We start from the raw sequence: 12,354 nt of genomic DNA on the forward strand, positions 1-12,354 counted from the left end.
CCTGTATGTAGAGAGCAGGTTTCATGAGATTCTGGGGGGGTCTATCTTGAAAGAGAATTAACTGGGGAACCGAGCACTGCACCCCAGAACATAGGTGCTAGAACTAGGGGTGATGGTATGCCCCCTGGATTGAAGTTGTTTCCATTATATAGAGTTTACACTTTGGTTCAATGGCTCTTAGCATCCCCACTATTCAAATTGTTCCAGTGCCCCCAGAATAGCATCTCACACAGATCAAACAGAGAATACTAAGAACATAAGAACGGCCATACTGTGTCAGACCAAAGGGCCATCTAGGCCAGTATCCTGCCGTCTCATACTGGCTAATGCCAGATTCCACAAAGGGAATGAACAGAGCAGGTAATCATGAAGTGATCCATCCCATCACCCCTTCTCAGCTTCTGGCAAACAGAAGCTAGGGACACCATCCCTGCCCATCCTGGCTAATAGCCGTAGATGGACCTCTCCTCCATGAATTTATCTAGTTCCTTTTTGAACCCTGTTCTGGTCTTGGCCTTCACAACATCCTCTGGTAAGGCGTTCCACTGACTGTGCGTTGTGTGGAAAAAACACTTCCTTTCATTTGTTTTAAACCTGCTGCCTATTCATTTCATTGGGTGACCCCTAGTTCTTGTGTTATGAGAAGGAGCAAATAACACTTCCTTATTTACTTTCTCCGCACCTTTCGTGATTTTATAGACCTCTAACATATCCCCCCTTCGTCGTCTTTTTACCAAACTGAAAAGTCCCAGTCTTCCTAATCTCTCCTCATACGTAAGCTGCTCCATGCCACTAATCGTTTTCTTGCCCTTTTCTGAACCTTTTCCAATTCCAATATAATATACTGCTCTGGAGAAACCTGGCTTTGGTGCTTCAGTTACCCAGTTTCCACCTGTTAGGCCTTCCAGATGTTAAGCCTTGGAACCACCTCCCATGTAGCAGGGCAGCTGGAGAGAGTGGTACAGACACGGCAGGATAGCGCAGTAAGTTATGGGGAGGTTTGTGGCTGCTCATCTGGTTTAACTAATGGCCTGTCTACACTAGAGCACTGAACTGCTGCAAGGTTAAACTGAGCTGCAAAGTGTTCCTAGCCTCATTCGTTCCTGCATGTCTAGACACATTTCCCTGCATCTGACCCCTGTTCACCATATTTCCAGGCCTGGCTCAGGTGTGTAGGTTGCAGCCTTTTCAAAGGGTCAGGGCCTTTTCATGATTTATTCATGAACTGTGGGCAAAGTGTGTGTGTGTGAGAGAGAGAGAGAATATCTCAGCCCTTTTTAAAATGAAAATAAGCACAAATAATTCTTCCCTTTCCCCTTCAACCCAGTTACTGGCCCAACACTAAGTTTTGGGCCCTCGTCTGGATACGTCTCTCTGCCAGGGATGCTCTAGGCAAGTGTCCAGAAAGGGAGGCGACCCCATCAGAAGGAGGGAGATCACCCCATCCTTACTTTCACTTTAGTGGCAGAATTTCAACAAGGATTTCTTAGGAGCTGACGTCACTAGATGAAAATTTCAGCTGGAGCGCCCGATTGCTCTGTTCTCCTCACACCTTAGGCAGCTCTTTTTAATCTGAAAAGGATGTTATTTTTGGTGAGAGAGGCTGGTCCAGTGGCTAGGAGTTGGGCAATCTGGGTGCAGTTCCCTGCTCCTCCACAGACTTCCCTGTGTGACCTTGGGCAAGTCACTTAGTCTCTCTGTACCTCAATTCCTTTTCTGTACAGTGGGAATAACCACATGACCCTGCTGCACAGGGGTGTTCCGGGAATAAATACATTGAACAGTGTGAGGTGCTCAGATAACACAGTAATTGGGGCCATATACATATCATAGACGGGCGTGTCCTGCTCAGCTCCAAATCTTGGAGCACTCTGATGAGGTGGAGAGGCATGTCGTGTTTGGGCTTCACCCCACTGGTCATGGTAAGGAGACCGGATAGGGCGTGGTGTTTCTGAGGAAGACGTTGTCCGGTGGTGTTGACTCTGAATCAGAGGTGGGGGTGAGCTTTCAAATTCAGAACTGGGTGGGAATAACAGTTCAGGGTTATTTGGATCCTGGGATTTGGTTGAGGTCTATCTAATTTCCCAGGGCCTGGGCTAGAAGGGACTTGCCAGGAATCAAACATGGAGGGTGGTTGTGGCTGCACATCAAGCTGGATAACAAGAGCCATGTTCTGGTGACCTTGATCATGGTGTGGGCTGAAGGGGAGACCACATCAGAGAAAGGGCATTTAGGGTTAATTAAGGCTGTTTCCTTTTCCCCTTCCATTCTGCCATGAATGCAGCATGATGAGATTGAAGAGACCCAAGGATAAAAGAAGACTGACTATCCAGAGGGGGAGCAAGGAAATGGCTGTCCTGCAGTGTTAGGAGCTGAGATAGTCACGCTAGTTGCTTATTACAAAGACCTCGTCCATTTTCATCTCGGTTCATGCCAGTGAAAGGGCAGCAAGAGGTGCAGCCAGGCCCTCCATGATGTATTTATGTCTTATTGTTTCCAGGGAGAATGTGGGCCACAGGGGATGAAAGGGCCCCCAGGAGTTCGAGGTCAAATGGGTCTGCAGGGGTTTCCTGGACCCAGAGGGCTGACTGGACGCCAAGGACCTGACGTAAGGATTCTTTGCTTCTCCAGACACTGGTTACACACCGTGTTGCAAAGCGGCTGGAGCGCAAAATGCAAGAGAAAATATCTTTTAAGTGGTGTCCCCTCCCCACCTTGAAACATACCCGGGAGAGCTGGGCATGGTGCCTGGCTGCTTGGTCAGTGACTAACGTGCTACACTTCTCATCCATTTACCCTTCCCCATCCTGCAGCTCAGCTGAGAGTATATTGTGCTTTCTCTCTTAGCATTGATTTTCTGGGAGAAGCTGAATTCTTTGGCTGCAATTTATCAGCAGTTCTATGCACTAGTGGTCGAACAATGTGGACAGCAGGTTGATATCAATTGTCCAAACCTGGGCCCTAAGGTACGGCACTGAAATAGCATTTGAGATTCAGTGCATCTTCCTCCAGGGCAATCAGCGGGCATGGTACTGGTGTGAATTATAGGCACCAAGCAGGTCTCTGATTCCACATCAGGTCCGATTTCCCAAGCAGCAGGTGAAGAATTGCTCTAGAGGCAGGTCTGTACTTAGGAATCTCATCCCAGCTCTCACTATGCTGAGCCATTGTCCTGTCTTGGTGCAAGCAGGTTGCTGAACATGCTTTCCGCGTCTCAGCGGAAAGGACCCAGACTGGAATCATTGCCGTGCCTTGGATCCAAATGCTTTAGCTTCCCCATTTCCCCACTCCTTTCTCTTGACTGACTGTCTGTAACCCTTGATCCTATCCCACAGTCTACGATCTTGCTGGGAATCTCAGCTGCCTTCCTCCTCGCCTCTATCTCTCCCACTGGATGAAACCCTTGCATTCTGCCCTGCCTAGACTCACTTGTAGCTGACTCTTCCTGAGACAGTTGGTGCAAATATTTCCATGCACTGCAGTTCAGAACGTTGCATCTCTCCAACTGACCCAACCTGTTCCTCTTGGCAAGCCGTGGTCATGAAAAGCCAATGATGCACGAGCTCCCTCTACTGGTGAAGCGCCATGTGCTTTAAAAACATGTGTACTCTGTCTGTTTGTTGCCATTTTCATGTTGTCCGACTAATGTAAATGTCACTTTCCATAGTGAATGATAAATCTCATCTGCCCTAAGCTGCCTACCCTAGAAGAAATGCTGAGGAGGGTTTATTAACTGTCTCCCTCACTATCGTTACTATCTAACTGCTGTGAGAAGTTGAACGTATATCCTATTATTTCTCTCTAATCAAGTTACATCTTACTGGGGAGAAACTTAAAATGAGAAACTAAGGGGTACACATGCCCAAATAGAGATCCTACCTTGCCCATAAACCCTGCAAAGAGGTACTTAATCCATTGGCAGCGTGCACTCAGTATAAGATAATGGGCCAGGTAGAAACTAAGGGCCAAATTCTCAGCAGGTGTAAATTGTCACAGCTCCACGGGACTTGACATCAGTGGAGCTGGGCCAGTTTACACTAGCAGAGATTTGATCCTAATTGCCCTGGAATTTTCCCATTGCTGTCTATGTAGCTGATTCTAAATTAGACAATTGAGCACTGCCAACACAGCTTGGTGCAAAATTGTGATCAAAGGCAGGAGCGCAATAGATTTCCAATGTGTTTTTTGCAGGGAAATTGCCCTTAATATCCGTGGGGGGTTCTCACTGGCTGTTTCTCCAGATCACACCTGCTTGCCACCTTACACGTATTTTGAGATTGTGCAGTTTGCAGATAGTTCTTTCTAACTGCCAGCCCTTCAAACTGAAGCTGAGATCAGAGGGGCAGCCGCGTTAGTCTGTATCAGCAAAAAGATGAGTCCTTGTGGCACCTGAGAGACTAACACATTTATTTGGGCATAAACTTGGGGGGTAGAACCCGCTTCATCAGATGCACGGAGTGGAAAATACAGTAGGCAGGTATAAATATACAGCACATGAAAAGATGGGAGTTGCCTTACCAAGTGGGAGGTCAGTGCTAATGAGGCTGATTCAATTAGGGTGGATGTGTCCCATTTCCAACAGTTGACTGCAGAACTGGAATTAATTTGCAAATCTGACACCATCAAATTAGGCCTGAATAAAGACTGGGAGTGGCTGGGTCACTACAAAAAATAATTTTCCCTCTGTTGATACTCACTGCTTCTTGTCAACTGTTGGGAATGAGCCACATCCACCATGATTGAATTGGCCTCATTAGCACTGACCTCCCACTTAGTAAGGCAACTCCCATCTTTTCATGTGCTGTATATTTATACCTGACTACTGTATTTTCACTCCATGCATCTGATGAAGTGGAATTTAGCCCACGAAAGCTGATGCCCAAATTAATTTTTTAGTCTCTACAGTGCCACAAGGACTCCCCGTTGTTTTTGAGATCAGAGTGCGAAGCTGAGTGCTCTCTGGCTCTTCCATCACTGAAAATAAAGATGCTGCAATTGGAATTTTGTTAACAATTCAGAAGGTCGGAATTGCCAGACCAGCTCAAAGCAGGGCTCATCTAGGTCAGTCGCCTGACTCTGGTCGGCTCCACCTGGCCAGGTGGAACCCTTCTTCGCATGTGAGACCTGAGAGGGTCAAAGCTGGAGGTGCTGCAAGAAGGAAGCAGATTTAAAAAGCGCTTTCTCATGCAGTGCAGATTTCAGTGCCAAGTCTCAGGGCGGGGCAGATGCAGCAGGAAGCTGAATATTTTAACACAGAATTAGATCCTTGCTGATCTTTAGCTTTGCATGTTCAAAAACACAAGAAAGACGAGAGAAGGGGCTTGTTATTTCCCCTTTGCCTTTCCAGGAGTAAAATAGCACGCTGTCTGAGAATAATGCTGTCTTGTTCGGGCGCTGGAGTTTGGCTTCCTATGAGCCCTGATTAGGTATTCACTGTTCAGATTGGATGCATTCTGAGAGAAGGATAACTCAGCAGAAATCATCTCACCACCACACAATGCCTTTTCCAGCTTAGTATGCAGCAGGCCCCATCTCAAAATAGTATCTGCTTGCAGATAGTAGCTTCATGCATTTTACTGTGACGCCCACAGCACCAAGCCAGCCATCCTAGCCTTCTGTGTCCCTCGAGGCAGGAGGGGGGCATTACGAGATCTAGACACCAGAATATTGACCCCTTAAAAATCATCTTAATTCAATTTCTTGGAAACAAAAACAGTTCAATAATCCTGGTGATTTTTAGCCCTGCAGCAGTTCCCGCTTCGTTTTTGGCCCTGGTCTGTTTTCTTTTCCTACCAAATGAAACACTGAAGGGTTTGTTCTCCATGCCATGCTTGGGAGGGGACAGTGCTGGACTGCTCTGAACTGGGCTGTTTCCCTCATTGATGAATGGAGGACACAAGGACTGTCTCTTTTTACAGCCTGTCTGTACAGCACCCAGCACCATGATTCTTGATTGATGTCCTAGGCATTACTGCAACACCAGTAATTGATAACCCCATTCCCCCTCTCTCAAGGGATCTCTTCCCTGCTGGATGGCCAGGGATATTTATAGTGAGACATCTCTTCTCCTGCTCAAGAGCAGGGGATCTATGACTGTGGGTAACTCCCTTGTAAAGGGACTTATACATACAGCTTCTCTCTCTTTGTAAATTATGTAGGTAACTCGCCCTTGAGAGCGGTGCCAGGTGCATCGGCATGTTATTAGATCGGCAGCATTTCTAAAGATCAGCTGGAGCCTGATCCAATAATATCGAATTCAAATAATGCCTTGCACACAGCAGATTGTCCCTGACTCATTATAGAAGTGATTTTGTCTGGACTGCCCCTTAATGCTGCTTCTTTGCTCCTTTAGGGGGAGGAAGGACAAATAGGCCCACCTGGCCAGAAGAACAGTGAAGGGCCAAAGGTCAGTGTCACCATTATTTCTTCACTCTCTTCATTTTGTTGTGATAAATCCTTTATGTAACACTCTTCATCTATGGATCTCAGAGTGCTTTAGGGTTCGTCTACACAGCAAAAAACCAGACCCGTGGCAGCAACTCTCAGAGCCCGGCTCAGCTGGCTTGCGCTGTGGGACGAACAATAACGTGTAGATATTTGGGCTCGGAGACCCTGCCCCCTCGCCGGGTTTCAGAACCCAGGCTCCAGACCGAGCCCCGATATCTACTCTGCTATTGTTAGCCTCTCAGCGTGAGCCCCATGAACCCAAGTCAGTTGACCCGGACTCTGAGACTCACTGCCGCTGGGTTTTTTTGCTGTGTAGATGTAGGCTCATTTGCAAATGCAAGCCGCTGAATTTCAACTGGGTTTGGGTGCCTAACGCCAATAGGCTCCTTTCAAGATCCCAGCCTCTACACAGATGAAGTGCCATCCCCATTTTGCAGCTAGGGAATCTGAGGCATGGAGAAGTGGACTCACAACAGAGCCATACCACCTATTCGTGTGCATGACTGTGGAAGGTGGGGGGCATTATAAGCTCTCTTTCGAGCAAGGTTGGGTGTTGTCTGTGCTATAGTGTTTTAGTACATAGCTCCATACTGAGGTGTTTTGTGCTTAAATGGATGCTGCCAGCTTAAAACTCATGTAAAAACAAAATAAATGTCCCATGTTACAAATAACTCCTAAATTATGGAACTGTGGTTGTCGAGCAGGGAAATAAAACATCCGCTACTCTTCCCCAGTTGCTGTACTATAGACACTTCACTACTTTTACTTTTTCTGGATTTGCATTTCACAGTTTCCAATTCTCTCAGCTTGGACAATGGCCGACAGTTTGGTGATTTCACTCTTGTTTCTTGTCATTTTCCACTTTCCATCCTCCTGCACTGTCATAACGCTGCAATATTTGGGTTTGCCAGCACTGAAAGCAAATGAACGTTTACTTGTTCAAATAAAGGTGTTTTCATTGGGTTGGGGGGTGGAGGTTGTGTGTGTGGTTTTTGTTTTTTTCAGTCAAGGAAACATTTCTCTTTGGTCTTAGATTTTGTAAGAGCATTTGCATAACTTAAACCTCGGGCCATATTTGATCTGACGGAGTCCTTTTATAAAATAATATCTTGTTCCGCTTGTAATATAACTGGCAGTGGGTCTTTCATTGTTTCCCAAAGTGTAGGGGGTGTCCCCTTTTGCAGGAGTGGAAAGCCCAGAAATATATCTCAATTGCTCTCCACAGTTGCAGCGTTCATTTTCTTTAAAGCCCCATCTGTGAATCTGCTTGACAGGTCTCAAGCTGTGAGAATGACTGTGGCCTCCACTTAGTGCATTGCTTAAAAAGGGAAAAACCCTCCATCCTCAGTGAAGGCAGAGCTGGCGGAGTTATAGGCTACAGAATAAATCTAACCAGGAGAGGAGGGGGAAAATACTGGCAATCACCTTCCACTTCTGTGTACCCATCCACCCCTTACACACACATCCTCTCGTTACTGATCAGTGGGCATTGGCATGATAGGAAGTCCCATGATCCATAGACATCCAGCTGATGGGACCCCAGCGGAGCTGCTGCCCAGCCTGGCACCCCAACTGAACCTCTAGGCAGGGTTTCAGAATATGAAGGGGGTGGGAGCCACGCCTTACGTAGGGTGAGATTTTGGCACATGTTGGGGGTCTTGCTCCAGCTTGTGTCTGCTGCTTTCAGAAGATTTCTGGGTTCACCTCTGGCCCTGAGCAGACAGCACTTTTGGAGACTTCCAGGGAACTGGTAGTTCTCACATTCCCAACCCAGGCTATCTAGGACACTGCATCCTGGCAGCTTGGGGGTTTCAGTAAGTGGTAGGCACATACAAAAAGTCATGTCTGTCCCTGCCCCGCCACATAACAGTGCTGGCTGGGCCCAGCATCTCTGCCGCCACAGCTTGGGACTGATGTGGCATTTAATGTAAGCTCTAGCTGTTCCCACATGTTACACCCATTACAGCATCATTTCAGTAGGAAAATCTACATCAAAACCAACATCTCCAGCCTGACCCCAAGCTGTTAGAGCCATTGAGTCCAATGGGCTTTGGAAGAAGCCTCTGAAATTGTACAGACACATGCCCAGCTCTGTATCTCTAAGATAGACAGGGATGGTGGGGAGTGGGGGAATCAAGCAGTGGTGCCTGAAATGATTTTCCTGTGAATTTTTAGGGCAGTCGAGGATCAGATGGCTTGAAGGGAACGCCCGGGCCAAGAGGACACAGGGTAACTAACAGAGCCTTTCGTTACTTGGAGGTGAACGTTGGGGTCATTATAGGGCTTGAACCCAGCACCTTAAATAGCTCCAAAAAATTGCTTTGAGAGGAGCACAGATCATGTAGCATGGGCATAAAGCACACTGCATGAGAAACTGTACTGAAGAGTGGCTGCCTTGGTCCTCACTAGCATTCCAGGTCAGACAGCACTTAAGCACGTTCTCAACTTTAAGCATAAGCTGAAGTCCCATTGTTGTCAATGAGACTCAAGTAAGTTGCTTTCCCGAATCAGGATGCTGGAGCTTCTGAATGACTTGAAGACACAGAGCCACTATGCAGAGATCTACTGTGGAGGTGGCTAAGAGGTGGATAGCAGCGGCAGATAACCATAGCAAGGTCCCTGCACTTGAAAGGACTGCATAAATGACTCCTTGCTAGTCAGGTAGAAATACCGTACGAGAGAGGAGTTTATATAAAATTGGAGCTATAATTGAAGTATAAACCAATCTATATATTTAAAGGCCCTGTAGCTTTTACTGCTCATAGACTCATAGACTTTAAGGTCAGAAGGGACCATTATGATCATCTAGTCTGACCTCTTGTACAACGCAGGCCACAGAATCTCACCCACCCACTCCTGTAACAAACCCCTAACCTATGTCTGAGTTACTGAAGTCCTCAAATCATGGTTTAAGTACTTCAAGGTGCAGAGAATCCTCCAGCAAGTGACCCGTGCCCCACACTGCAGAGGAAGGCCAAAAAACCCCAGGGCCTCTGCCAATCTTCCCTGGAGGAAAATTCCTTCTCGACCCCAGATATGGTGATCAGCTAAACCCTGAGCTGGCAAAGATCATTCCTGTTGCTAAACTTGCATATTAAGGCTTCTGAATTTGCATCTTGTTTAATGATGGCAGAGTCCTTTCTTGTAATATTTGTTTCTTTACAGGGCCGTACGGGCCAGCGTGGGTTGGTTGGAATCCCAGGACCCCCAGTAAGTAGCAGTACACCAATGCTCAGGCTCAAACTCTTGTGAAGTGTGCTCGAGAGAAGGGATCAGGACTGGCTGCCCCAGTTGCATGGTTCAGCTTTGAAAGCGGAAAGCCTAGATGGGATTCAGAGCTGGCAGATACAAGTGTACCGTTCTCCAAAGAGAAGGCATTAGTCTGATCCGCTGTTAGTGCGACTCTGCTGATTTGCAGTGCAGATCCTCCCGACTCACGCCAGTGTCCAGACCTTGTGTGTTTAACTAGGTGTGCGCTTAAAAGCATAGCCGCAATTGCTCGCCTGTGTGAGAGCATGAAAACAAATAGGCAGCATGCATGGGAGTATGGCTTCTCATCAAGGGCACAATAGCGTATTTCTCAGCCTAATTAGGCATCTTAATTGTGCCCTTCACTGTTGGTGCTGTAGTTGCACATGTGCCTAATTAGGATTTATTGAAAATGTAACACTTTTGTTTTCTGTAGCTCACAAATTAAGGTTGAAGAGCGTTAACAGGGCTTGCTAACCTCTACAGCACCCTTTGGCCTGGGCTGTTTGCAATCAACGGTTTTCGTAGTATAGCTCCGGCATGAGACCATTCTTGTGCGCCATGCTTGGGGTTTGGCAGCGATTTGAAAATGTGTTTGTGTTCAAATGTTCTGTGGGTCGTATTCTGCCTTTGGGTACGCCTGTAGGAAGGCCAGAGGTAGGAGAATCAGGATAAGCGTTATTCTATACAAGTTCTACATTGTTAAAATAATAATCCTAATTAATAAAAACCCCACCAGAAACACAACTGACTTTTTAGCTATTAGCAAGGAATGTAGGAAGCAAGACTCTCTCTTAAGTAGCTTTCTGTTATTACACAAGTTTACATCTGACAACTAAGCTACAACTAATAGTTGTGGGGATGGGCAAAAGAGGATAGGGAGGAAAAAATAGGTTTAAGAACCTCGACATTTTTCTGTCTGTGGCAGTAAAAATAGCCTTTTACCTGCTACTTGGTTTCTTTTTTGGTTCGAACGTTCACCAGTGGAGGTGGGAAAGGGCTGCTAGAAGCTGTTTGCACAGGGTGCTGAGTGAGGGCACAGACAGGAGAGACAATGCATGGTAATGAGCACAGTGCAGTATGAACACCATCTTCTCTTGGGAAGGTTTCCAAACCTACCAGTTTGCACCTGCAGTTTCTTTCTCTTGCACTGGCATCCAGGGAGTTCCAACGGGAATGAGGCCAATGTTGTACTAAGCACTGTGCAAACAAATAACAGAAAACACTGCCTGCCCCAGAGAGGTCCCAACCGAGGATTTAGATGACACATAGCAGGTGAATAAACAGTCAGACAGCAGGAGGTGGGTAGAGGACAAGATAACAGTAGAGACAGATGTGTTTGCATTAATCACGGTTGTCCCGCTGGCAGAGTTTAGCGCTCACATAGCCAACGAACGTACGTATGCAAGAGCCTACTATTCTTCTTCGAGTGCTTGTTCACGTCCATTCCACATTAGGTGTGCATGTGTTGCGTGCACGAGCGTCGGAAACTTTTTCCCTTAGCTGCTCCCGTCGGGCCGGCGGGGCCCCCTGACTGGCGCCATTGCGCCTTGCATATATACCCCTGTCGCCCGACCCCCTCCGGTTCCTTCTTACTGTCCGTGACGGCATTGGAACAACCTCTTTCTCTTGTGCGAGAGCAGTCCCTTAGCCTTTCTCTTATAGATAGCTGTTATCAGTTAGTTCGCATACGCTTTGTTGTGGACACTTAAGTGATTAGGTGCTTGGAGACTTCCAGCACCCACCCCGGGCTGCAGGGCATGCCGCAGGCCACTGGTTTAAGGCTTGTGCCACCTGCCGCAAGCCTATGCCAGTTAGTGACCCCCACGGCTTGTGTCTTCGTTGCCTGGGGGAAGAACATCAGACTGAGCTGTGTAAGATTTGCAAGGCGTTCAACCCAAGAACAAAGAAAGAAAGAGACTTTGGTTTAGAGCAGTTGTTGATGGAAGTGGCATTACAGCCACCGGGCCCAGAGTGCCCAACGCCGGCTCCGGCTTCCTCGGTGCGTAGTGCTCCGGAGCCGTCGGGAGACCCGGGACCGGCTCAACACCGAAAAATGCTGGCCCTATAGCGCCAGACTAGGCCCTGGCTCCGCTCGTCCTCCCCGGTGCGGCCCACGGCGCAGCCAAAAGGAATGCGTGGACGTTCCCCGCATAGGAGGCCGGCGCCTTCCAAGGCCCCGAGCGCCAATAAGAGTGGAAAGGCCGCTGTACCGGCACCGGCGGTTCCAGCACCCCAAGTCCCACCGAGCCCAGGCCTAAGTGAGCTCAGTGCGGACAATGGGGTCGGGGACTTAATGGATCAGCCCTCCACGCCTGGCACCTTTGAGGCGGCAAAGGACCTCACTGAGCTGTCGGCGACGAGCCCCCTCCTGTACAGGGAGAATCCTCCGGCACCCATGCCACGGGTGTCATCGAGGGGTAAGCCGGCAAGGGTGTGCCGTTCGAGGACACCGTCCTGGCACTGCTCCTGGAGTTGGTCCCAGTCAAGCTCTGCATCTGCGGACTCCCAGTTACCTGCGGCTCAGAAGGAGGTTGTGGTATCGGGAGTGGATTGGCACGAGGAAGTCACGGACAAGGCACATCCCCAGCACCAGTTAGAGACCGGCACCGGGAGGAGTCGAGACGGCCCTCGCCGGAGGACTCCTGCAGGCGCCAG

At 48.2% G+C, this 12,354-nt stretch overlaps 1 protein-coding gene across 3 annotated transcripts in view; it reads left to right on the forward strand.

The window, feature by feature from the left end:
• The window catches only part of LOC125623348 (uncharacterized), a 253,272-nt gene that overhangs the window by 188,786 nt on the left and 52,132 nt on the right, over nucleotides 1–12,354 (forward strand). For 2 of the 3 annotated variants that reach the window (XM_048822505.2, XM_048822506.2), the window contains 4 exons: nucleotides 2,501–2,608; nucleotides 6,353–6,406; nucleotides 8,623–8,676; nucleotides 9,613–9,657. In XM_048822505.2, coding sequence (XP_048678462.2) covers nucleotides 2,501–2,608; nucleotides 6,353–6,406; nucleotides 8,623–8,676; nucleotides 9,613–9,657 — 261 coding nt within the window. The remainder of the gene's footprint in view (nucleotides 1–2,500; nucleotides 2,609–6,352; nucleotides 6,407–8,622; nucleotides 8,677–9,612; nucleotides 9,658–12,354) is intronic. The other variant, XM_048822508.2, reaches the window with a different exon arrangement.

The sequence above is a fragment of the Caretta caretta genome, chromosome 16 (assembly GCF_965140235.1).
Source record: "Caretta caretta isolate rCarCar2 chromosome 16, rCarCar1.hap1, whole genome shotgun sequence".
NCBI lineage: Eukaryota > Metazoa > Chordata > Testudines > Cheloniidae > Caretta > Caretta caretta.